General features: G+C 40.2%; 1 protein-coding gene across 9 annotated transcripts in view; it reads left to right on the plus strand.

The window, feature by feature from the left end:
• Positions 1-26,005, plus strand: part of RIMKLB (ribosomal modification protein rimK like family member B) — a 53,609-nt gene extending 27,604 nt beyond the window's left edge. For 4 of the 9 annotated variants that reach the window (XM_033086769.2, XM_042778978.1, XM_033086745.2 and 1 more), the window contains 4 exons: positions 6,965-7,195; positions 9,098-9,184; positions 12,791-12,994; positions 14,413-18,988. In XM_033086769.2, coding sequence (XP_032942660.1) covers positions 6,965-7,195; positions 9,098-9,184; positions 12,791-12,994; positions 14,413-14,876 — 986 coding nt within the window. In that variant the 3' untranslated portion in view covers positions 14,877-18,988. Of the gene's footprint in view, positions 1-6,964; positions 7,196-9,097; positions 9,185-12,790; positions 12,995-14,412; positions 18,989-19,299; positions 21,338-21,583; positions 21,694-25,482 lie in introns of those variants that run through there. The other 5 variants (XR_006162926.1, XR_006162925.1, XR_006162923.1 and 2 more) reach the window with 5 other exon arrangements.
• Positions 26,006-26,216: the final 211 nt, after the last annotated feature.

Genomic DNA, 26,216 nt, shown 5'->3' on the forward strand with positions numbered 1-26,216 from the left:
TTAAGTTCTGGTTCAAATAAAATTGCATTTAAAGTGTGTTACTTTATCTAGCATACAACTGCCACAAGCAGCCACTTCTTAGAAGAGGAATTTAACTTGACTGCCACTGTCTTCCGCAAAACCCCCAGGAATTGCCAATTGCTCCAAAATACTTGTATATTTCAATGAAGTTATGTTTTTCAAACAAGGTTTGGAAAAAGAAGTTGGGAAAAAATAATGTCTCTTACCCAGTTTCTGGGAATTTATGTTGTTTAATTGGGCTATAAGATAGATGCATAAAGATAAATCAATATAGCATCAAGCTTTTGAGGTATAGAATAGCATTTCATTAATGTTAATTCTACTTCTGTTAATTATTCCTAAATTCTAACAATCTTGGCAGAATGTATATTTGAAGTATGCTGAGTTTTGAAAATTTTAGAGATTTAGTCGTGGTTGAGTTTAGTGAGGGAATGTATAATTTTTTTACTGTAGTAATCTACTATATCTCCCTTTGGGATATCTCCCTTCTGAGCTTTAAGCTTGCTTTAATATGGCAATTAGGGTGAAACACATTTAATTCCCTGCAAGTAAACTGTAAGTAATTATTAAACACTTTATAATGATTTAATGCAAATATTATGCAGTGTCTTGTGGGTGACAAATATTGGGAGGACAAATGAACCAGAAGTAAGAATACACTGATTTGAGAGCAGGAGTGAGTCCAGGCCTGTAGAAAAAAATCAGTGATGTCTGTGAGAGCAACTGATGAATTGTGAAGAGAAGTAGCAGGATGTAATACCATCAAAATATGTGGAAAGGTTTGTGTGATAGAAGGCTTGCCTGTTTCTCCCAGCTGACTGAGTTGAATTCATTATGGCCTGCTTGCTGAGTGACTGTTCATTTGGGAAACGTTAGCAACTCCATGGATGGGTGGATGAATAAATTTGTATAACAAAGTTCTGAGAGCTGGAGACTTTTAGGGTAGCGTACAGATCTCTGAGGAAAAATCTGGGTAATATAGTATCTGGAAGTTCCCAGACCCTGCTAGCTCCTGTTGGGAATGTGGTGTATGTTTTGTGCTAGTGGAATTTAATTCAGATTTTTTTTTTAATTGCTGCATGCACGATGACCTACCATTATTCCACTTGTATGCTGGTATGCCTGTTAGAAAATGTACTCCATGTACTGGATCTGTCTGAATACTGAAACACATTTTTCCTGCTTTGTTTTACTTACATGTTTCAGAGAGCTGGTATTTCTTTTTATTGGGGGTTTCGCTAAAGACAGAGGTAGTCTCTGAAGTTGAAATGGCAGCCTGTGGCAGCTGAGGCCACAGTGAGGATTATTTGCATAGTTACCTGTGTTGTACATGGAGTAATTAACTATGTTGTCAGGTTTTGGCACTTCTCATAGCCACACAGTTCTCAGACAAATTCTGTGAAATATATACATTTGGAAGTCAATTTGAAAGAAGATGATGACTGGAATGTTTCATGTTGCTGAATTCATGGCAGCACTGCATAGGGAGCTTTGGCAAACCCACCTTCTGTGTGACATTCCTGCTCTTTTGATCTGTCTGGTCAGAAGTGGATTTGATAGATCACGAGCTTGCGTGGGTAGCAATGTACCTGCTGTCTCCAGGTACAGTGAAAGACTTGGTCTTATAAATTTGTTTAATATTACTAAGATTTAATCTTCTGTTAAAAATGCCTGATGTTTGCTAAATCAAGATATATAAAGCATCTGAAATTATTTTTGATGTCCTTGCAATCTTTACGTTTTTAGACTTACCTTCTGAAACTACGTGAAAGCTACTTTTCTTTCTGTGAAAACATTTGCATTGTTTCAGTTGTTTGTAACATGCAAACTGGACATGAGATATTGCTTTGCAGTGGTTACTGATCTGTTGATAAATGTTTCTTGTAGAGATTGGAAGGGATTTGTGTAGGCTGCAAAGGAATATAATGAGTTTCAAAAATGTAAGCAATTTAAAATATAGCTTGGATGTGAATTAAAATGCTCAGAAGCCACACACCATTGCTTTTTAGCCATCCACAATGCCATCTTTATGTTTTTTCCCCAAAGTACCCTAAAATTGTACCAAATCAGGTTTCTTAGAGACAGCTGTAATCCTGAGTATCTTACTATGCAAGTACAGTAAGTTCACGACCATAAGGCGCACCAGACTATAAGGCGCACCCACCGGGAGTCGGCAAAATTTGCAACTTTGTAGATCATATAAGGCGCACCAGACTATAAGGCGCACTTTTTTTTTGCAGCGAGGCTCCACCCCCAGCTCCCCCGGTGCGGTTGCTGGCCGAAGCCCTGCCTCAACCCGGCAGCCATGGGCCCCCGGGCCCACCTGTACCCACGGGGCTGGGCTATGCCTGCCGCCGCTGCTCCGTGCAGCGTCCCTGGGGCCAGGCTATGTCCGCTGCCGCTCCGTGCAGCGTCCCTGGGGCTGGGCTATGCCCACCATTGTTCCGTGCAGCGTCCCCAGGGCCCTGCTGCTCCAGGAGGTCCCAGGCACTCTGGGAACCCCACGCTGCACGGGTGCTCTGGGAGTCCTCTGGCACTCCGAGTGCCCTGATGCCGTCAGGCTCACCCTGTGCCGCCGCTTCCCTGATGCCGGCAGGCTCGCCCCGCGGGGCCACCTCCCCGATGCCGGCGGGCCTGCCCCCAGCCCGGGCTGCTCCGCTGCCACCAGCTTTCCCCCTGTGCTGGCACTGCCCCGATGCCGCTGGGCTTGCCCCGGCCTGGCGCTGGGCTGATGCCACCACCCCCGTGGGCTTTACTTGGCTGGGGACTGTTGCGGGCTCGCACTTCCAGGGTGGCAAATGTCGCAACTTTGTACATCATATAAGGCACACCAGACTATAAGGCGCACTTCCGGGTTCGGGGAAAAATTTTATTCAAAAGGGTGCGCCTTATAGTTGTGAAATTACTGTAGGCTCTGCTGTGCTGGAGGTTAGTGTCTCAGAAACTTTATAAGGGTGTGAATACATATCTTCTCATCTCACAGGTAACAGCAGTAGTCATCTCTGCCTCTTTCTTCTGTCTTTAGTACAGTTTAGTGCTCTGTTTTGTGTGGTTTTCACAGGTTCATGTGATGGCTTCTACCTTTTGGGTCAAAATAACCCTTTTTAACAGAGACCAGCTGCTTTGCATTTTAAGCTTGCCTGCTATTCTTTGGGAGTGAAAAGCAGGAGGACTGATTGAGCCAAATGATAAATTATCATGCATTTACCCACTCAGTTCTATGATATGCTACTTTAAGCTGTTTTTGAGGGAAACTTGAGGCTCTGACTTTAAGGGATATGGTGTAATTGGTCAAGTTTATTCCCAAGGTGATTATAGTCCACATTGCAAAAATTTCTTTTGTACTTTGTCTGAATATTGTGGTGATTGGTGTATAATGTTATAGGAGTACTATGCTCCATTTTGGAGAATTTTGTCTTGCAGAGGAAGAACAAAGACAGCTGGAACTGAGCGAAAGAATAGGTCATGTTCAAGAGCAGGATTTACATCTGTTTTTTTTGTGTGGTACTCCAACTCAGGAGTCTTTACATCACAGAACCAAAGAATATCCAATATTTTACGAAAACCTAAAAAATTGTTCCTCAAGCACTAGTAAAACAGTTGTTATATGATGAGAAAGTTCTTAATATTGGATAAACTTGAAATCTCCCTTTCCTGGCTTATAGTATTGGTACTTCAAAGGACTGTATAGATGTCTTTTTGCTGTGTCTGCAATGTCATGGGCATCCACTAAAAAAGTAAACAAATGGATCAACTTGTTATTTGTCGAGGTATTGTTGTATGATCTGAGTGTCTGCCTTCTGTCTGTTCGTGAGGTCAGTTAATTGTCCACAGGCAGCAGTGAGTGTAACCTGCTATTACTGCTTTGGGATCAGGATGGCTCTATAACTGTGAAGAAGGTAGGGTTCATCTCAGCGTGCTGTTTTGTGTGCCACACTGTGAAAAAGGTGACGTTGTTCATCCTGGAGAAGGCTGAGGGAAGACCTTGAGTGGTCTGTAGCTTCCTCATGAGGGGCAGCAGAGGGGCAGACACTGATCTCTTCTCTGTGATGACCCGTAACAGGACTCGAGGGAATGGACTGAAGTTGAGTCAGGGGAGGTTTGGGCTGGATTATCAGGAAAAGGTTCTTCACCCAGAGGGTGGTTGGGCACTGGAACAGCTCCCCAGAAAGTGGTCACAGCACCAAGCCTGACAGAGTTCAAGGAATGTTTGGACAATGCTCCTGGGTACATGGTATGATTTTGGGACTGTTCTGTGCAGTGCTAGGAGTTGGATATGATGGATCTTGTGGGTCCCTTTCAACTTAGCACAAAAGAAAAAGATTACCTCTTAACCACTAAGTAACATCTCTGTAATCTTTTTTTCCCTTATTCCTCTTTGCATTCATGAATTGATTCTTTGGAAAAAAATTTCCTGTATGTGTTAATATCTTGCGTGTTACTGCTTTCAGCACATCATAGTGAAAAAAATAATACTTTATCAGCCCAATTGGCAATAGTGACCATTAACCTGATTGTTAACTGATGGGTCTCAGATGGAATGCTGAATGCGTGCTTGTTCCAAAATGGCAGAATCTGCCTCTCCTTTTTACTGTAATAAAGCTGCTTCTGTTTGCAGCACTGTGTTGCTGGGAGACTGCAGCTAATTTTTATGGTGCATGTCAGTAGAAGTGATTCAAATATACATTTCATTGAGTAGTCCTTTTTGTTTGTAAACTGCCTTCTGTAAGGGGAGAGAAATTTTGTTCTGGGGAGAACAGTATCCTGACCAGAGAATATGACTGAATCTGAAACAAAAGCTCAGACTGCTCTGTTGATAACATCATTGTACTTCCAAAGTCATTTCAGGGGGTATGTAGGACCTGGCTAAATTTACACCAGTTTGATGGTTAAGTCTAACACAGGTGTATTCAGGAGAATTCCAGATGAGACAAATACATGTCCTCAAACTGCTGTTTTTCTTTTTCAGACTCCATGGTGCAAAACTTCAGCATGTGGCGTGACTTTAACGCAAAACAACAAAATAGACTGAGAGATTATGAATTGGAAAACTGTGTCATTTTGGTTCACAACACAGATAACGGTGGCAATTTTGGGGCTGTGTACAAAATGCAGTCCTTTTTAAAATGATTGTTCCACAGCTTGCATGTGGATCAAGACATGTATGCAGTTACATTGGCAAAAAGTGGGTGTAATTGGGCATGCACCTAAATGGAAAAATACATGTGTACCGTAGAATCTGACTAAGAAGTAAAAAAATCTTTTGCTTGCTGAATCTGTACTCCTTTTCTGGCTAAAGGAGATGGTAGTCCATTTTGTGCTCTTCACTGTCTGCTTAGGTTTGTAGCAGTGTCTCGTTTTTAATAGGTTTGTAGCAGTGTCTCGTTTTTAATCTTGCTTGAGATGCCTCTCTAAAATGGGGGGTGTGTGTGTCTGAAGCCTGCTTGCTTAAACACGCGAGTCATGTCAGCTGCAATGCGGCAGTGCTTGGTGCTAATGAGGTGAGCAGCCAGAGCACCCGTCTGCTTATGTTTGCTCATCTCTGTGCAATTATGGCTGTGGGGATTGGAAAAGAGGATTTGTATTGGATGTGGCTCTGTTCTGGCCTTTCCAGAGTGTGGTTCTGTGTTCTCCTGAGGACTGGGCAGCACATTTCAACTTCCATTTTGGGAGTTAGGTGGTTGCTTCATTGTCTTTAATGCAAGCTCTAAAATACATCCTGGCTGGGAGAAGAAAAGAAAAAAGGGAAGTACCGAGAGGGGAATTCCCCCCTTCTTCTCTCCTTCCTCTCTCCCAGTTTTCCCCCAAGTAATTCTAATGCACCTTGAAATGAAATATATAGCCTGGCAGTTGGTGCCTTCATGTAGAGTAGATACAAGTCTGTATTTGTAATGTAGCATCTTTGTAATACAGTAATCAGGTAATAAAATTTGGTTAAGTCTCTCTAGTTACAGGTGGCCTTTGGGAGGCACAAAATGCAGATGCACTGTGATTTCTCAGCTCACTTTTTTTTTTTTAACCCTTAAAGTGCTGACAGCAGTGTGAGCTGAGTGTTTTTTGCTGAAATCATAAAGTTTTGCTTTGAAAATAAGGCAAATAAAGTGAATATCAAACCTTGTTTATCTTTTCCTGTCCTCAGATGCCAGACTGTCTCCATTGAGCTTGATGCTTTCCTGTCCAATCCTGTTGTATTCCTATTCCTGCAGCTTGTCTTTCAGTGTTTCTTTTTCAGAGAATTAGCCTGTAAAACTAGGCTAATAGTTTTAGGTATAGGTCATGATTAAGTAACATATTGATCTTGGTGGCAAAGCTGGCTTTCCTTCTAGATCCTGCCTTTGTCACAGGGTGCTTCCCTGTTAGCTGATAAAGTTATTTCTGAGTACTTAATTTAATACAAATTAGATTGTTGAAATGACCTGTTAAAAATACTGGTTTTTTTTTGTGGTTTTTTAAGGATTGTATCTGTCTCTGTTACTTTGGCAATATGTTGTGTAATATGGTACCACAAACAGAGGGATCAATGCAGCTGGGACTGGGAAAGGTATGAACTGCATCCTGTAGGCAAGAAGCAGCAGTGGGAGGCAGGAAACTCCTGAGCTGTTGATACAGTGATGTGAGTGTAGTGTGCAGCTTACACTCATAGAAAGGATGGAATGTCAACCTGTTAACAAATGTCCTCCACCCTGGGAAGGAGCCCAAGACTGTGTGCACTAATTAAGTCTGTTTTTTGCTTGGTCCTAGTTTTAAGTGAGTTAAGAGTGATATGAATGAAACAGCACAGCTGACAAGATGCATGCTAGGAAGAGTTGTGCCGTTTTAACACTCTCTGTTGATGTCTGGTATCTCTGTGATCACAGACAGTGCAATATTTCTGTGCCTGTTTACCTTCTTCTGGAGACCTTGTGTCTTAAGACTGGGATTTTTTTCTCTCTTCCTTCTTTAGGTCTCCGGGTGAAAGGGGAGCTCATTACTGCTTACCCACAAGTGGTGGTTGTGCGTGTGCCAACACCTTGGGTCCAGAGTGACAGCGACATCACAGTCCTTCGCCACCTAGAGAAGATGGGCTGTCGATTGATGAATCGTCCTCAAGCCATCCTCAACTGTGTCAACAAGTTCTGGACATTTCAAGAACTTGCTGGCCATGGTGTGCCTCTTCCAGACACTTTTTCATATGGTAAGGCTGTTGGATCAAAAGGGTAGCATAGTTCCCTAGACAACTTACGCTTTTTGCAGTGCAAAAGATAAAAGTTTTGGAAATCCATAGAAATTTAAGTAGCATGAGACCAGTTCCACAGCTAAGTGTTGAGTAGCCAAAAAGCAAGTTAAAGTTGTGACACCCAGATTCTGGTTTTGTCTTTGTTGATTAGCTTTTGATGCTTTGAAAAGAGTATTTAAACTGTACCTCAGGCTTCCAAGCAACTGACTTTGACTGTTAGTGCTATAATAATATTGGTTCTTTCCCAGTTGCCCAAAAAACCAGACAGGAGCTTGGGGTAGTAAACGTCATAAGTACTACAGAAAACTAGACTTTGATACAACCTGAAAGTAGAATAAAAGTGAATATATGAATAAAATATGAATAAAAGTGTCTGCAAATACACTAGCTTGTGTGAAAGGACAAGAATGGCAAAGAGTATGAGCCCTTGTGTTCACCTTTTAACAATAGTTTGGGCTTTGTTTCCCACCAAAACAGTTATTATTGTTTATTGTGCCTGACTCTGAAATCCCTGGTATCTCTGGTTCCTGACAGAGTACTAGATTAGAGGAACCATTTGTCTGAACTACCCTGATGCTATTTCTGCTTTTAATTACAATCTATTAAAGAACTGCAGATACCTCTCAACCTTCTGTTCCTTCTGGGAATTCTAGTGCTTTCTTCCCCTTTGTGTGATTGCATCAATTGACTTTTGTAATTGGAACTTGCCAAAATGAGAAGAAATTTGACAAAACCATGCCTTTCTGTCAATTATTATCAATTACTATTTCCATCAATTACCATGAGAACACATTTGAGAAGAAACATACCCTTTCTTTATACATGTGGTTGCCCTAACTTGTTGAGAAAGGAATGAGTTTTTAATTTTTGGAGGGGAAGGGGAGACCATGAATGATGTTTAATAAATGCAGAACATAACTTGTTTGATCAGAACTCCCTCCCACGTCTATTGGTTTATACCTCTGGAATTTGACAGAAGCATGACTTTCTTTTCTGTTTTTCTTTTTTCTTTTTGTTTTTTAAACTGCAAGTATTAAGTTATCAGAGAGAGCTGGCTTTGCCAAGTAAAGCAGAATGTGCTGAATGATGTGTTACTCCATGACATGCATTAAACTCCATGGCTGCTGCTGGCTTTGTGACATTGTGTCTTGGCTTGACTTCTGCACTTTACTGCATGATGTGTTGGAGGAGGCTTGTCCCTTTGCTTACTGACTTTTCTATGTTTATTGTACTGTGGTCAGCTTTCTTTGAACTCAAGTAACCTTGAAGTATCAACCATAACTGTGTGTGTAGCCATTAAAAGTTACTCTCTAAGGTCCTTATAAATGCAATGAGATTAAAAGGTTGAAGTAGTACTTCAGGATATAGGGAGAATGAGATACAGGAGACCTCAGCCTTCAGAATGGGGGAGGTGGACTGACAAGATCTGGTTTGTTGCTGCTCTGTGGATTTTGCCTTGTCATTGTGTTCTGTGTTGCTTTTCTGGTTAGTAGTTTGGATGGACCTGTTACTAGTGTTATGTGTCTGCTATTTTCCTGTTAGACATTTGAAAAGAGGGGAGTTCATAAAGCAAAAGGGATGAACTGGAACAAGATGGTAGATTTGGGGCATTCGGATTTGGAAGACTAGATTGAGCCTTTTGGGATTGTGATCAAGAGGCCTTTATCACGTCATGAGGCCTTTGTCACGTCACAAACACCTTCAAAGTCTGATCATGCTCCATGACCAAGGTCGTCCTAACTGATAATTTCTTCTGCATTATCTAAGCTGTAAGGGCGGGAGGAATGTATAGCATTTACATCCCAAATTTGGCCACAGAAGACTGGTGGCACATAATGTTGTTGATTTTCTTTTTACCAGGTGGTCATGAGAATTTTTCCAAAATGATTGATGAGGCGGAAGTGCTGGAGTTCCCTATGGTGGTGAAGAACACGCGGGGTCATCGAGGTGGGTGTGTGGTCAGGGGTGAGCACAAGGAGTATTCTGAGCAGCACTGGAGTGGTAGTTAAGAAGATCTGTTAGGTGTTGGACTTCTTTCCAATACATCTAAGTTCTACCATCCTTGAATGCTGAATGTTGAATAGACTGCAGCACTGGGAAACAGTTTTAGTAGAACCCACTCTTGCAAAGGCAGCGGGGAAAACGTTCAACATTATGGTGCATTGGTGACTTCTATGAGGAAAGCTTTGAACTCGGATCCTGGAAGGTCTGGCCTTTGTGCAGTCAAAATAAGCCTACATGGATTTTAGTAGTGTTTTTAAATAGGCCTAAGAAATGAAATCTCGGTTAAATTAGTGACTTTTTTTCTACTTGACTTTGTCTATAATTAGGGTTCTGATTTAAAAAGAACCTTATGTATTGTTTGTAAAACTTTATCTCTGTTATTTGGATAAACACCTCTGACAGTGCCAATGGTATTACTGCAGATTCAGATCAAATTGCTCTGTTATTAGTCTTTTGTTTCAAGTGTTGAATATAAAACAAACATCAACTTAATTTAGTGTTAGATGGTGGTTACTAAAGGAAACCATGTTTAAATCAATTTCAGAGGTTATTTGCACAGGAAGTTGCTCTGTTGTTAATATACTTTAAAACAAATTTAGTAAAAAATTTAAAAATTTTTAGGTTTATGAAGAGACTAAAAATGAAGTTAAAGTACAAAACCAGGAGTTACTTCAACCAAAATCATGACTAGAAGACACCAATTCTTTCTTTCTGTCCATCAGTTTGTTCTCACTCTCTGCTGCTCTGATGCTTCTCTTCTGCTGGCAGGAGTGCTTCTGTAGCCATATAGTAAATGGATTCAGGAACTGATGTTCCTGAATGGATCTAGATGGGTTATTTTTATTCAGATTAATTCCCTACATGACTTAGCACCTATTCGCACAAGTGCTTGTATTGATGTAATGGAAGAGAGCAAAACGCTGTGGCTGAGGAAGATCAGACCTACTGCTGTTGGCAGCAATACCTGTTACTGTGGTTTTAAAGTGTGGCTGGAGCTCTAAAGCCAAGGTGGATTTTGTTGTTGCAGCAAGGTGAATTTGACAGCTGTGGAAAATCTGAGACAGTGGATTTGACTTAACACTACCTCTTGTGAAGGTCTACTAAATAATTTTACTTTCAGCTATTGATTTTCTTCTCCCTTTACAGGGTTCCTGTAAATCTGTTTACAAGTTTTGCTTTAGAGCACTTTAAATTCCAGGCATTTTAATGCAAATTTATGCAAAGTACATATCGTTTCACATTAAGAGGGTTGGGGAAACTTTTTCAAATTAATTGAAGAGCAGACATTTGCAAGTTATATTTAAAATAAATAGGCAATTATGGTCATAGGTATTGGCTGATGAATAAAAGTTACACTCTTCTAGGCCAATTTTCGGTGCAGTTTTGCTGCTGCAGCAAATGGGCCAATCGTGGTTTTGCCAAGATGTCACGATGCTGCATAATTCACAAGAGCTAAGTACTTCCTCTCCAAGGCATCATTCTTCCTATTCCATTTCATGAATACAGTAGGATGGATTATTAATTGCCTGTAGAAGCGAGAAGGTTTGGAGAGAGAGAAATGACACGGAGTTTTTTTTTTTGTTGTGAGTTTTAAGCTTACATTCTCATGTCTCTGTAATGAGAAATTCTGTGTTCCTCAAGCAGTGTTCTGTGTTATGGAGACCTTAAATCCTATCTAAACAGAGGCTGCTCTAGTTGGGCATAAGAGCGCTTGGTGGAATTCTTTACACATTATTTATCCTAGTTCTGCTACTGCTGCGTTTCTGTTCTCTTACTTAAGGAGAACAGTTTATCAATTTATGTTTGTACTCTGTTAACACCGTAACAGAATTGAATGACAGTTCTGCTACAAGAGAAGGTATGCAGCCTTATTGCAAAACATAAATCTAATATGATATAGAGTCTTTAAGAAAGGGGAAAAGAAGTTGGGAAATGTAGATAAAGATGAAAAGGGAGGCAGTCTTATGAGACTGGAAATTGGATAGAAAGTAGTAGAGTCTGTTTCAAGGATGACTTTAACGAGTATGAATACAACTGGAAAAGTCAGCATTGCTGCCAACAAAGAAGTCTTTGGTGCGGTCTAAAAATGAAAGGGAATGAAATTACTTAGGTTAAAAAATCCAAGTCCTAGAGATGTTTGCTTGCAGAAAAACTAGTGATTTGTCAAGAGGGATTTTTTTCAGTTGTAGGATAACCCATTCATTTCATGACTTGTGGAATCTTCTGCGAAATTATCTTGCATACTGTGGAGTGGAACGTTTTCCTCTGAATGTAGTTGTTCCACTGCAAATCTTGTTCTGGAATTGTGAGCCCTTTTAGTATTGGGAAGAGCAGCTCTCAGGAACTTCCTAACAGAGAAGTGTGTGGTTCTGCAGTGGCACACTAGAGACTTCACAGTTCTTAGATGCCCAGTGTTTAACAGTTTCATGTTGTTGCTTCCTGTGTGTCAAAGCTGTAGGCTGTGGGTCCTGTCCTCTTGGATTAACAAAATTGTTTTTACAGTAATTTCAAGATTACAAGCCGCATTGACTATAAGCCGCATCGCCAGGTGTTGGCAAACATTTCGTTCTTTGTCCATACACAAGTTGCACCCAATTAAAAGCCGCTCTGTCGTTCGCAGCGAGGACCCGCATGCAACAAAGTTGCCAAATAGTAACAGAATTGCGGGATGGCGGGGTTTACCGGCTTGCTCGGGCCGTGAGGGCTCGGCCCGATTGGGGCTGCCGACAGGGCTGGGTGGCCCAGCCCGGCGCTGCCTCTCGGCAGGGCTGCTCGGGGCCGGCCACCGCCGCTGCTGGGCTCGCTCGCCCCAGCCCGGCACTGCGCCGTGATGGCAGCGGGGCACGGAGCCCGCCGGCACCCGCAACGGTGGGGGATGGGAGACTGGAGCTCCCCACCTCTCCCTGGACCGCGGGGCCGGCAGGAGGGAGCCCTCCGCTTCCCCCGTTTGTGCTGCCGGCATGGCGCCGGGCTCCACTCGCCGCGCAACAGAGTAACTAATTTGTAACAATCGCGTAAAACTGGGTTTTACTGGCAGGTATTCGACTCGGCACCTCGGTTTGCACTTCCGGGGTTGGAAATGTCAGAAAATTATTCACATATTAGCTGCTCCTGAGTGTAAGCTGCATTTCCAGTGTGGAGCAAAATTTTAGTCAAAATGGTGCAGCTTGTAATTGTGAAATTACTGTAATTACGTCTGCTGCTCTTTAAGTATTTCTTCCTTTTTTTGCCTCTCACTAAGGACTTGTACCAAAAGAAGTTGAAACTGCAAGACCACCTCCTTTATCTAAAGCTTTTTTCTTTTTCCTTGCTTCTTTTTTTTTTTTAACTCATGTCTCCTCAGCTCTGTCAGTACTTGAACACTAAAAGCACTGAATCAGTGGAACACTGTTGTCCATGGAAGAATTTGTAAATGGATATAAGCTACAGATGGGGCCTCTGAGAATGGGCAATGTGCTGGCCAGAGGTTTTACTTTCATGTGCTGAATCATTGATGCAGCTCAGATGGGTAGCTGCTTTCAACATCCCGATGTTCTTTCCTCCATACAGGTAAAGCTGTGTTCCTGGCACGAGACAAGCACCATTTGGCAGACCTAAGCCATTTGATCCGTCACGATGCCCCTTACTTATTTCAAAAATACGTTAAGGAGTCCCATGGCAAGGATGTGCGCGTCATTGTAGTGGGAGGCCGTGTGGTGGGCACCATGCTCCGCTGCTCGACAGATGGGAGGATGCAGAGTAACTGCTCACTTGGTAGGAAAAGCATTGCTCATAGTTTTGATCAGAATATTTCAACCCAGTTGAAAAATCACAAAGCTGACTGAAATAAGCTGTTATAAGGTGTTATTTTGTGTTAATTGTGCTTTCTGCTGGGGGTTTAAAGGGGAAACACAAAGTAAGGATTAAGTAAGAAGGCTGTTGAGCAAACACAGAAGGAGAGATGATCTTTGCTCAAAGTGTTTCGTAGATGGGATGATGACAAACAGGGAAAAGTTCTAGAACACAAATGGAGCAACTGATGTGGTAATGGAAGTTCGATGCTAATGCCATGTTATCATTTGTTTCACACTGTTGAGAGGAACAGAAAATGAAGGAAGACAGAAAGCAATACTTAAGGGAGGTGGAGGAGTCAGTCATTTTGCAAGAGAGAAGAAGAAAATATTAAGTGAGGAAACTGTTGAAGGCAATAAACAATTGGATTGTACTGTGCATCTTCTGTGCTGATTTAAATCTGTCCGGTTCTTCCCTGCTACCTCTTCCTGCAAAGACCATGTCTGAGAGAAAGAGGAGGTTACTGCATTGATTGTAGCATACTCAGAACTGAGATTCTGCATAGCTTTGGGTGTTGGACATGGGGATTTCTGAGGGTAAAAGGAGGAAGAACGCTTGAGGGTGCCTGGGTGAAACTGTACCAAACCTGAGCAGTGATGGGATAAAATGTGTTCATGTGTAGTGCAGTTTTGGTTAGTCAAAATGCCTAAGAGATTTTAGTTACTACTTCATGCAGAGGAAATATAACCTGAAAGATTTTTCTGCTAAATGCGGTATTTTTGTTTATTATTGTTTGGGTTATTTTTAAATTTAAGTATTGTGATAGATGAAGCTTGAGCCAGTAAATAGTTAGGTGATGGAATGTGAACATGACCAGCTGAGGTTCAGACACAAATGTTCCCTAATTCTTGCTTTAGAGGCAGTACCCTGTGATAGCATGTTGAAAGGGATGTGAGCAGATGATAATGTTTTAATTCCCATTCCCCTCAATTATATTTGCAGTTAGAGTTGTTGTCTTAGCAAGAGCTCTAGGTTTAATTTTGCTGGGATATTTCTTGTGATCGCTTAGAAGGAACAAGAGTGGGCTTGTTATTTCATTTTTTAATATCCTGGGATCATAAAAATGTAGGGTTTTTCTTGACTAAAAAGTCACTGCTTAACTGTTTTCAAACAAGTCATAATCTTGACCTGCCAAAGGCAGGTCAGAATCTTTGGAAATCCTGGTGTGGCATCAAGTTAATTAGTAGTCACTGTGGAAAGGACGTCACTTTCTAAGTCATCAGCAGTGTGCTTGCAGGCTCACTTTGAAGCTTCCCAGCTGAAAAGCGCCCCCTGGTTGAGAAGGATGTCAGTCACCTGTGACCTGAGTGGAGACAGCACGTTCTTTTCACTTTTTCCAGGTGGTGTAGGAATGATGTGCTCGCTGAGTGAACAAGGCAAGCAGTTGGCAGTCCAAGTGTCAAACATCCTGGGGATGGATGTGTGCGGCATTGACCTGCTGATGAAGGACGACGGTTCATTCTACGTCTGCGAGGCCAATGCAAATGTAGGTTTCATTGCCTTTGACAAGGCTTGTAATTTAGATGTAGCTGGTATCATAGCGGACTATGCCGCTTCCCTGCTGGCCCCCGGCCGCTTGACGCGGCGCATGTCCTTGCTCTCCGTGGTGTCCACGGCCAGCGAGACTAGCGAGCCAGAGCTGGGCCCTCCAGCTGGGGCCGCTGTCGACAACATGAGTGCTAGCTCCAGCTCTGTCGACAGCGACCCTGAGACCACGGAGAGAGAGTTGCTCACCAAGCTGCCGGGGGCTCTCTTCAACATGAACCAGCTATTAGCCAATGAGATCAAGCTCCTTGTGGAGTGATGCCACGTGTAAATAGGTGACCGACAGAACTCTCTCTTGTAATTTTTTTTTTAAAACCAACTTGCAATGCTGTTTATCAGAGACGCTCAGAGGAATGAGGAGGGGGGGGTGGGGGTGTCAGTGAAGAAAACAAAAGTAAAAGGCACACGTGCTGTGATTGCTGTCCCTACTCATTTTTGGAACATTAAATTGTCTTCATCCTTCATCAGTTTTACAGTGGAGATGCTCAGTTTGTAACCAAGTGGCAATTTTATTTGGATGCTGCTTTGGTCCCCAGATATATTGCAGTTCATGTGTCTTCACAGGCAAGCATTGAAGCATGATTCACACTTGAAGGTTTTCAGAAAGTTGTCTGGCAGCTCTCTAGAAACTTCTGTGAATTACTGCACTAGTTAAGTCTCTTCTACCTCTATAAGGCTTGATCCTGTAAATTGCTGAGTGCCTCAAATTCTTTATGTGAGCTGAAGGTGTTAAATACCAAGTATTTCAAAATTCCTGGACACCTGCTGTTCCCGCTCTTGTAGATGGGAACTGTAAGTTCAGGATCCTTTTAAAGTTGTGACTTTCTGACCTTTCAAATGATGAGGCTGAGAGAAGTGTCAGTTGACTTAATGTGAACTTTCTGTAAAAATCTGTAAATTGTACCATCTTAGTATTAACTGGCAACTTTGTGTCTAAATTTCTTTATAAAGCTTTTAAAGGAGGATACTTCTGTTTTTCTCATTTCAAATCTAGATTTTGGAAGGTAAAGAGGGGAATTGGTCATATTCTATTTATGGACAGAAGTGGCACGTTTTTAAGTAATTTTTGCACAGTTGGAGGAGATAAACAGCACTGTAATGTTTGGTATACAAAATGATGTTTAATCTAATGTGAAAAAGAATTACACTAGTTTAAAACAAACGTGCATCGACTTGTATTTGTTAGTGTTTTAGTCTTTCTGAGAGAGATCTGCAATGTTAATGTTCCTTTTTCTTTAATACATGCTAGTCCAACACTCCCCTTCTCTATGCCTGCATCTTTAACAGTGGCCAAAGTGAAAACACCGCAGACTGTTTGTTAAGAAAACACTGAGTTATAGCCTGTACATTGGTGGGGGGGTTGTTTGTTTGTTTTTATTTTTTGCTTTTTTTTGGAGGGAGGAATGTGGTAAGGTGTGGAGGAGGGAAGAGCTGGTTAAAAGTGATTAGTCATCCAGAGGAGCTTTAGAATAAAGCCGCAGTTCATACAATACTTACCAGGCTTACTTTTTCCCCACTGAGCATAAAAAACTGATGTTGGCATAAATCCAAAGAGTATAACTGGGGAGAAATATTCAGTTCTTAGCTTTGGAAAACGTGGCAGATTCGAAAAAGGAAAAAAAAAAAAAAAAAAAAAAAAAAGAGCTCAGCCAGAGTTAAAAAAAAATAAAAAATAACCTAGGTCCACAAACAATTTAGGGGTTGATCCTGGACCCTTACATCTGTGTGGTGTGAGTGCACACACTCGTGTGTGTTTGTGTGTGCACAATTGTTTTGCTTTTTTTTTTTGAGGGTGTTGGCTGTTTAGCTCCTCATTTTTTTCCAGACTTCCTGATTTTCCTTAATCCTTCTGGCTGTGCATTTTCTCATTAGCCTTGTGCTGGTTTGGAAAACAGCTAGCCAAAACAGATACTGAGTCCATTTTTCAGTCCCTGTCTTCCTCCTCCTTTTCCTCCTCCTTCTCCCTTTTCATTCCCCTCTTATTCTTGGGGTTCATAAAGCCCTGGAACTATATATATATATATAAATATATATATAAAGATAAGCCTCTTTTTTAAAAACAAAAAGTAAAACGTTTACAATTGAAAAATCATCTTGTGAAAATAGGTTTGTTTGGAGGGGGGTTGTGTGTGTGCAATGCTGCTGTGTTCTGGATACTTTAATGGAGCATGTCCCATGTACCCTCTGAGGTTCTGCACTGCCCACCTCTGTGGCCCTTCCTCACCTCTCTGCTGCTCTGCTGTTTTACCTTCACTTGGACCTTAAACACAACTCACGGACACTATGCAGAGAGTCTTCAAGAGGCAATAAACAGAACAGTATTAACCTACTTTATGGAGGTTTGATCATGCTTCTTTGTACAGTTTGGTTTTTTATTTTAAAAGGAATGTAATAAAATGGCTTTTTTTTTGTAGAATTAAATATTATTATTAAAATCAAGTGAAAGGTTGACTGTTGGTGTTAAGCAGGAGGGTGGACCAGCTGGTCCAGCAAAAAATGGATCTTCAGCAGTAAAGGTATTTTCAAATCTTTCTTACTGAGCCTTCAAGTGCACAGGTTATACCTGAAGAATATAATCATCTTCAACTTTCGTGAAGAGTTACAGAATGACAGAACATGAAAGTAACCTAATTCTCTAGTCATCGAGGGGTAAACTCTCTCTTCCAAGAGCTCTCCTTCCCTTGCTTGTTTATCCAAGGGGAATTTGGGGTGGGGGGTGGCTCTTTTTTTTCTGTTTTTGTTTTTTCTTTTTTTGTCTCTTCCTTTTTGCTGGTAGGTGCCTGCACTCCATGAAAGGCTGATAGGATCAGTCCTTCCCTTTTTAGCTGTGACATACATTGAGCACATGTGGAATAACAGCAGGGAGTAAACGTGCTAGTTAGTATACTGGTGCCTTTGCATTTCTATCACAGGAAACATCTTTTAGAGGAAAGAGATGTTCACTGTGTATTCTGGATTGTTTTTTGGAGTCCCCATAGTATCTTGTAGCTCACAGGAACCTTACATTTCTAGCACCCTTTCAGAATGTCTAGGTTACACCTCACAGTTAAAAATTCATGAAGTTAGCTTAAAAAGACCAAGTGGGTTGAGAGATTTGCAGTTTGACTCCCTTCTGATAAGTTTCTCCTGGTTGGTGCTTCCATTACTAGTTTGGAGATAAGTCTATGCATAATGATCACAGAAGGAGACAGGATTTGAAACATCATATACATGTGTTTGGACATTGGGTATTGATGCTGTTTGAAAACCTTGCTTGAGGGTTCATTTATACAAATGGGCACACTTGTCTCATGTATTTACTTCCTACTTACCTATTGCTACTGAAATAGTGAAATGCAGAGAATGGCCTGGGGATGCAAGGGGGGTGTCTTGTTTTTACTTAAAGGAAAAAACACCAACAAAAACAGCATGTGGTAATGAGGCAGTGTTTCCCATTGAAGGTGAACTCCACAAATGTCAGCTTTATACACTTTATTTTCTTCATTTCTGTGTGCTGAAAATCACATGCTAAACTTCCATACAATTGCACTAACACTACCTCCATAAGTGGGTTTGGAAGCATGTACAGAAAAAATGGTCAACACAGTGGTGGATTACAGTAGTGCCAATACAGCTGATGGTGATACAACTATTTTTTTATATTTTAATGTTTGACAGAACCAGTTAGAAATTCTTGTTTGCAAGAATAATTTCTTACCCTACGTCTGATGAAATTTTGTTCTTTGTAACACTGGAGATTTTCTTCTTTTGAACTTACTGTGTTTGTAATTGATGTCTTGCTGTCGATGTATGGATTGTATCTTAATCCTTGTGTTTAATGCTTTAATGTGTTTTATAAAATCTTTTCTTGTAATGTTACAACACCTTTTCTGTAAAACAGTGTCAATGCTTGATGTTTACATTGACTTACATGTTTTGTTCTGAGCCGATGGTCAATCTCAAAGCATTTTCTCCCACTTCATGTGCTATCTTTGCCGTGTGATATTTACTCAGGAAATAACCTCTGGAACATCTGGGTATGTCAGACGCAAAGGAGATACTTCTTCAGATGTTATACCGGACTACCAAATCCAACAAATGAAACCAGTGACGCTTGCTAAATTCCCTCATTCCAAAAATCTGTCAGTTAAATACATAAGGGACCATAAGGGCTTAGAGAGACTTTGAAAACAGATCGTACAGTACCTTTCTCATGGCTCACTCTTTTTGAGAAGGTTTATGAGCTTTATGGCTGGTGTGAGACACACGACCCACTCCTGTTCTCTCTATGGAATAGTAGGTGCTCAGACAGGTAACTTCTGTTGCTACTGCCTTTTTTAATTTTTAATTTTTTCACTGTTCTAGGAATTGTTTTAAACTGAACACTGCAGGATATATAACCAGGTGTTTGCTGCCTTTTCCTTTGTTTTATTTTTTAAAATCTTTCTTTACCTTTGAGGGTGACTTTTGGAGTATTCTGATGGTGGATCTGCTGTTGGAAGTCTCCAAGCCTCTCGTGTTTCTAATTTGAGTTGAAAAACTTTTGTTTTGTTTATTTGTTTAAAACAACGACGTAGATTTGCTGTGCGGATTTCGGGTGGGATTTGTTGTTGCTTTATTTTGGGTGACTTATTCTCTCTTTTTTTACAGAAATGTGTTCTAACACTTCACACTTTGTTACTGTTCTTTGCAAAACTTTTCAGGAACCAAAAAAGTCAAACAATCCAGAGAAAACCCCTTCTCCCCTTTCCGATGGCAAGAGTGAGAACTTATGAAAAATCCTTGCGAATGTTCCTTCCTAAACTTTTCCCCCCAGTAATGCAAGCGGGTAAAATGGTAAATGCAGCAGTTTGGTGACATCTAAAACCGACCTGTTGTCAGGTAAATTGACACTTTTCTGCTCTTACTCTAACCTTCATAAGTTTACTGACTTATCTGCCTTCCTTTCTTCCCATCAGTTTATTTTGGTGATACTTGTTGAATGATTTCTTTAACTGGATTTAGAGAAAACCCTGCTTTACTTCCTTATTTCTTCTCCTTATACTTGTTGACTTTTAAGAAAACTGTCATTGTGCTTTGCTTTACTCAGGTGAGACAAATGTGAGTCCCCTATGCAACTGTATGAGGGATAGTTGTGTAATACACTTCCTGTTTATCAGTTCTAGATATTTTGTCTTCAAATGTACTGTTTTAGCTTGGATTTTTGAAAGATATGTTGCTTTCCATTTGCTAAGTGAACATAAAATATAACTGCAGAAGTAAGTAGTTGATAGGAATTAAAAACTAGTACTAAGAATGTTAATTCTATTAAAATTCAATAGAGCAGGATCCCTAAAGAGGACAGATGGACGAATATGTGTGCTGCAGTAAAGGACTGTTGAACTGATGGTATCTGTTTGTGGAGGATGGGGTGACACATTTAATCTTACCCTTACTGCTATATCAAAGCACTTGTACATGTTATGCTTCTCTGGTAACTCTCTCCCTTAAACAATGTAAAAGTACTGGTTACTTAATATTTTTTACTTAATTTAAAGGAGAGAATCTTGTATTTTACTCAGTGGTAAAACATCAGACAGTTGTAATAGCATTCCAAGTTGAAGACTATTAGCCTACAAACAGGCTTCCAAGTTTCCTGATGCAGTATTATATTTCCCATGACATCTGTAAAAATAGCACTTGTTTCAGATTATTTTTCTATGTACATTAATTACTCTTCTATACCATCATAAAACAGTCTATTTTTCCTACTCTTAGTTTATATTTTCATGAAAGACAGCAAAATTAACAGCGATATAATAAATTGCAGCTTCAAATTAAGGTGGGAGAGAACAATTTTAGAGCCAAATTTTGCTCTCAATTACACTGAGATAAACCTGGAATCACTCTGTGAAAGTAAGTGGAGTGATACCCGATTTCACTGGTATAATTGAGTGTATAATTTGTATCTTTTAATTTTACTTGCAAGGTAATTTTGCAGACCTGTTATACTTATGTTTCCAATGCTTTTTCCTTTCAGACACACCCACTTCTTGCGTCTCAGCATTGGGCAGGCCTATTCCTTTATTTGTGTATATTTTTGTGCATCAACTGCTATAGGACACGGGTGTAACACTTTCAGGCATGTGGTTGGGTGTCTTTTGGGGTTTGTAATAATGTCTAAAAATAAGAATTTATTGTCCTCAGATTTATTAGTTAATTCATGTTGGATCAGAGTTTTGCATCTCTAACCTGATTTTAGATACATATTATGTGAAGATTTTCTTGAAAGAAATACAGTATTAGTTCTTCTCAGAGTCTGCAGTTGATCTTTGGTGGGGAGAGTTAACCAAAATTTACTGTGTTCTGCAATAGTTATAGGTCTAATATTTAATGTAGCTTGAAAGGTGGTTTTATAGATCGTGCTCCTCCTTCTTTATGGAATGGCTTTCAAAGCTCTGTATTGATCTTGGTTGTGCCCAGTGCTTTGCCTAGTGTATGGGGAGATGAAGAACTTGAATAGGCCATGACTTCTTAGACAAGGGATGATGATTATGTGCATGCTGAACAAGAACTTCTTCTATATGCCCTTCTGCTGCAACAGAATAATAAAACTGGTAGGTGGCAGCAGCAGCAGCAGAAGACACTCATGACTGTGACCTGAGAAACCTCCAGTACTGGGAGAAATGGATTGCAAAATACTAACTGGAGTTAAGGGGAATGGAGAAGAGAGGCAGAGTCCCTGAACTGTCCCTTTGAATGGTGAGTCTGATTTACAGAATTCTGACCATCAAAAATAAGAGGCACATTGATCTGTCTCAGTTGGTGTTTGGTTCCCTGATGTTCTAATTCTCATCTTTGTTTCAACATTGAAGTTACCCTTCTGCCTTTGTAAGGCACAGTACTTGTCTTAAAAAATTAAATTGCACCAAAATTGCCACATATTTAGTGTGCTAGAAAATAAGGCTGAAAGGAATTTATCTAGCCCAGTCATTGTCTGCTCCACAGAAGACTCATCATATTTGTGCCATTGTTGAACTGTTTATTGTAACCTACTTTAAGAAACAAGGAATAAATTAAGAAGATTCTGCAATCCTATGGAATTTTATTTTATGAAGGTAGGAAACTACCTTACTGTCAGCCAGTGACCAGCCTCATAGGCTGAGAGCCCAATTGCTTTTTTTGCTACTTAAGAGCAACATATATATATATATATTTTAAAAAATAAATATATATGTATGCCTTAGATATATATTTGCCTTAGAGATGTATATATATGCCTTAGAAATGCCATGATAATAAAGAACAGTGTTACTTAATGGAGATTTCCTAAATCTCAAGGTAACAAACAAAGGTTTGAATCACCAATAGTTAAAATTCTTTTTGGAAGTGGAAAATACAAATTATAGAACATTTCTAACTTAATGGTTAAAAATTGGTAGTTGCAGCCACCTCTTAACTTCTAAATGACTCTAAAACTTCTTTGATTGCTCATTCCTACCAGAAGAAACATTTTGAGCATGCACTCCAATAAATAGTTTTTACAAGTTATGTACGTGTGTAAAACTTATATAAACCCAAGAAGTTAAAAAAGGATGAGATAAAGATTAAATGAAGACTATTCTTGGAAAAATTATTTAATTGTATTTATTAATGGTGAAAAAAACATTTTCACCCTGCATCCTTTCAGATTGTCTTGCAGAGCTCTCTGGGGAGTGTGGGCTCCTCTTAGGAGACCACTGATGTAGACACAATAAATACTTACTGTTGCAGATGTCATCAGGATGTTCCACCATAACAAAACCTCCATGCTAAGTAATTCTCCTACTAGAGATTAAAATGCTGACTCTCTAGTAGGATGATTGCTTCTTCTGAAAAGAAAGTAAGAGAAGAGAACAGCACTGGAAGCACTGACGAACTGCCTTACATAGGAGAAGTTTGAGTCTGGAGCAGCTGAAAATATGGATAAACATGTCCAAGTGGATTAGGAAAAAGGAAGTGTGTCAGAATATATACTAATATGCAGAATGCAGCAGTAGCTTTTTTATTTCCATAAATGTTTCTATTTCCGTTACAGCTGAGTATTAGTTGATAAATTCCAAAATCTGTTTTTTCTTGTTACTTGGGGTAGTCACACTAAAATCAGGAACAACAGTCATATAGAGGAGCTAAGATGGATCTGAATTTTGATATCCAGGCAACTAAATAGTCTCCAGTGCACATCAGGTATCACTTAGGACCATGGACAATTGGTGTGCTTTTCTCATTAGCTTCTTAGTTGTCATATAGCCTTTGAAAGTATTCTGTTGACCACAGTCTGGAAATCCCAGAACTGAATTTTTACAGAGTGAAATGAGATTGCATGTGCAAAGTGGAAAATATTTTGGATAGAGAATTGATTAGAATCTTGTTAAATACAATAATGAGCAAAGTCTGCATGTGAGACAAAGCCAGAGAAAGAGTTTCAAGTCCAGTCAGGCTTGAGATGTGATGAAGAGGAATAATTCCTGATAGTACAGGCAAGGAAGTCTGAAGCCTATGTCAGTCTGTCATCAGAGGTAGAAATGAGGCAGGAAAACAGCTTTTGCTGATCTAGAACATTCCCAGCTGCTGCTGTAAGGTGGAATCTCACCAGACTTCCCGTACATAACGTATGCTAGGCAAACTGGCCTTTGGGATCTTGGGGAGAAGAACTGAAAGTTCCATTGGTGCACAAGCTACCTATAGAAACTGCCTACTTGAATGAGTGGTCGTGTGGATTAAAGGTGTTACTGCTCTTAATTTACATGACGGTAACATTTGCGAAGAATGGTATTCCTCTTGCCCTGGATATGGGCTTGTTTGCCCCAATACACCTGTAAATGCTACTTCTCAGCATGGTAGGAGATACAGGCACATAAATGTATGTGAACATTTTCTAATGAGCAGAGACCAAGGTGACTTAGTCACTGGTCAGGAAAGAATTTTTTTTTTTTTGTTACAAATAAGAAGGCATTTAGAACACTTTCAGATCCTCTGCGGTTTTCCATGTGACTGTCAGTACAAAAGAGTTTTGGTTTTGTTTTTTTTCTTCTAGATGTGACATAACTAAGCATCCTGTTTTCTGCAGTTTTGATGTGGTAGAGATTTGAAGAAGAGATTATTTTCCATTCTTGTCACAGACTTTCACAGGCAGGCAAGGGGTGATATTTGTGAAAGGAGGGAATGGTTCCTCATGCTGACTGAATAGTAGGTGATGGATTAGGCTGATACAAGTTACCATTCACATTGTACTCATGCAAGGCATTTTCAAGGTATTTCTGCATCCCTCCTTTGTTCCCTTTAGAAACAGTACAAGTGTTACTAGAATATACAGAGTCTGCTTAGTAATATGTCAATGTGTTAAGCTCTGCCAAGTCTGTGCATGAAGGGCTTATAAAAGATTTATGTGAATTTCTTTGTGTCTGCTTTTTTATTCGGAGGCAGGTTGCTGTATGCAACTATGTACACTATTCTGTCATAGGGTAATAGATATTTTTTGCTTATTTGGAAAGAGGGAAGTGTATTTGGGCAGTTAAATATATAATACTGTTATCCATTTCTGTAGGAAGCAGAACAGCTAAGAAAAAGCATTTTTGTGTTAGACAAATTACAATATAATTGAGGTTTTTAATACAGGAATGAAAAAATATTTTATTAGAGGTCATTGGAATTTTTTTTATCTATAAAGTGTTCTAATAGCAAGAAACTAATTTCACAGAGTCACAGTATCAAGTTAGGTGGAAACAGACCTCTGAGACAATCAAGTCCCAGCCTTTGACTGAGCACCATCTTGTCAGGTAGATCATGGCACTAAGTGCCACATCCAGTCTTTTCTTATACACCTTCAGGCATGGTGAGTCCACCACCTCCCTGGGCAGCCTGTTCCAATGCTTGACAGCCCTTCTGTGAACAAATTCCTCCTCATGTCCAACGTGAACCTCATTCACTGTTGTAATATAGAAAATTAAATAATAAATAAATTGCATTTGCAATTTTCCAGGCATAGGTGCTAATTTCCAGCATTTATTAGGACAATCCCTCTTGTACAAATTAGCATTTGTTGTTGGAGAGGGAGAGAAGATCCATATTGCATAAGCCAGTAACCCAGTTGTTGCTACCTCTGGCCAGTCTTCTATGCAGATTTCCTGGAAACCGTGACACTGATGAGCTTCCTTGATGCTTAGTTTATCAGTGTCGTACAATAGTTACATTTTTGGGGAGGAACTGAAGAGGTGAAAACTGTCCATGGTGTTACATGTACTGAATGGGAAGGTGCTCTGAAGCAGAGAAAGAAGACTAAGCAGTAGCTGTATGCATAGTTATCCTTTTGGTTCTGTCATACCAATGTAGTGGGAGGCCAGGAGTCCAGATAAATGTTATACCTTGAGGAATGGGAATGTCATACTGACTGTGCAGCTGTATGTATTTAATATCTGTAAATATTTCATTTACAAGAAGTGTGGTTTGTCCAAGAGGGTGTGTGCAGTTTCCCTTCCTTGCTGCCACTGTGCAAAACATTGCCTGGTAGTCTTTTTTCTCTGGATTCTTTCTATTCAGTGGTATTGTGCATTAAGCCTGAAACTTGGATTTTGTGAGTCTTAGGAGGAAACTTGGTGTGCTTGTGTATATATTTTCCCATGCATGGAACAAACACAAGGTGAAAGAAACAACACAAATGGTTACCCTGTCCACCAACCCTTACAACGTAGGAGGGTAGTGCAGTGCATTGTGATGTAGGAGTGCTTGTCCACATCCAAATGGAAATGGTTGTTTACTGGATGGCAAATACGAAGCTTTATCAGTGGGAGAGCTAGGCAGGAAAAGTCTGCAGTTTGACTTTGCTAAACTTTTACACAATTTTTCCTCCACATGAAATATTTCCACAGGGATCTAATGCGTGTGAAAGATGCTGGATCACCAAGTGCAGAGATTGAGCTCTACCCACTGGAAAGGTAACAGGAACTAGATTTTGTCTTCAGAACACAACCTTCACTACATCTCACTCCTTGACCTGGAAGGGCCTTTTCCAAGGTCAGAAGAGGAGTTTGGTACCCATGGCTTAGTCCTTCTTGTGTGTCTGTGATGCAGCTACCAGGGAAGCCAGATAGGTGCTGGATACAGAGATTTTTTTTTTTTAATGATGTCTGCTTGCATTTCTGATGTTCATATTTTGGAGTAAAGACTAACTTCTTCAATGATTTATTTCTTTAGGTTTTTCTACAACAGCAGGAGGTCTTCTCTTGCTTCTCGTGGGAGCACTTAGCATTTTGATAATGCCTCCTTCACAGTGAAGGGAAGAAAGGATGGATCAGCAGGGATGTGCAATGGAGCGATGTCCACATGTGGCGTTAACAGTCATAATCCCAGTCCTACTACCTTGGAGAATTGAATAAAAGAGTTGAATTGTAATTGATGAGAGTGTGAGATTCTTTTTGGTACTTTTTGCACCATCTCCCCTTTCTTGAAGGGCTGGTTAACTTCAGAAATCCGTTGATACTGTATCAAAGCTGCAGTTAAGCCATAAGAGTAAAACCTGTTGGATATTCTTCACTTTATTAACCTTTTTTTCTTCCAGGAATTTCATTCCTAAGAGTTCTAAATGTTGTATTATTGACATGAA

Source organism: Catharus ustulatus, chromosome 2 (assembly GCF_009819885.2).
Source record: "Catharus ustulatus isolate bCatUst1 chromosome 2, bCatUst1.pri.v2, whole genome shotgun sequence".
NCBI classification, from domain to species: Eukaryota; Metazoa; Chordata; class Aves; order Passeriformes; family Turdidae; genus Catharus; species Catharus ustulatus.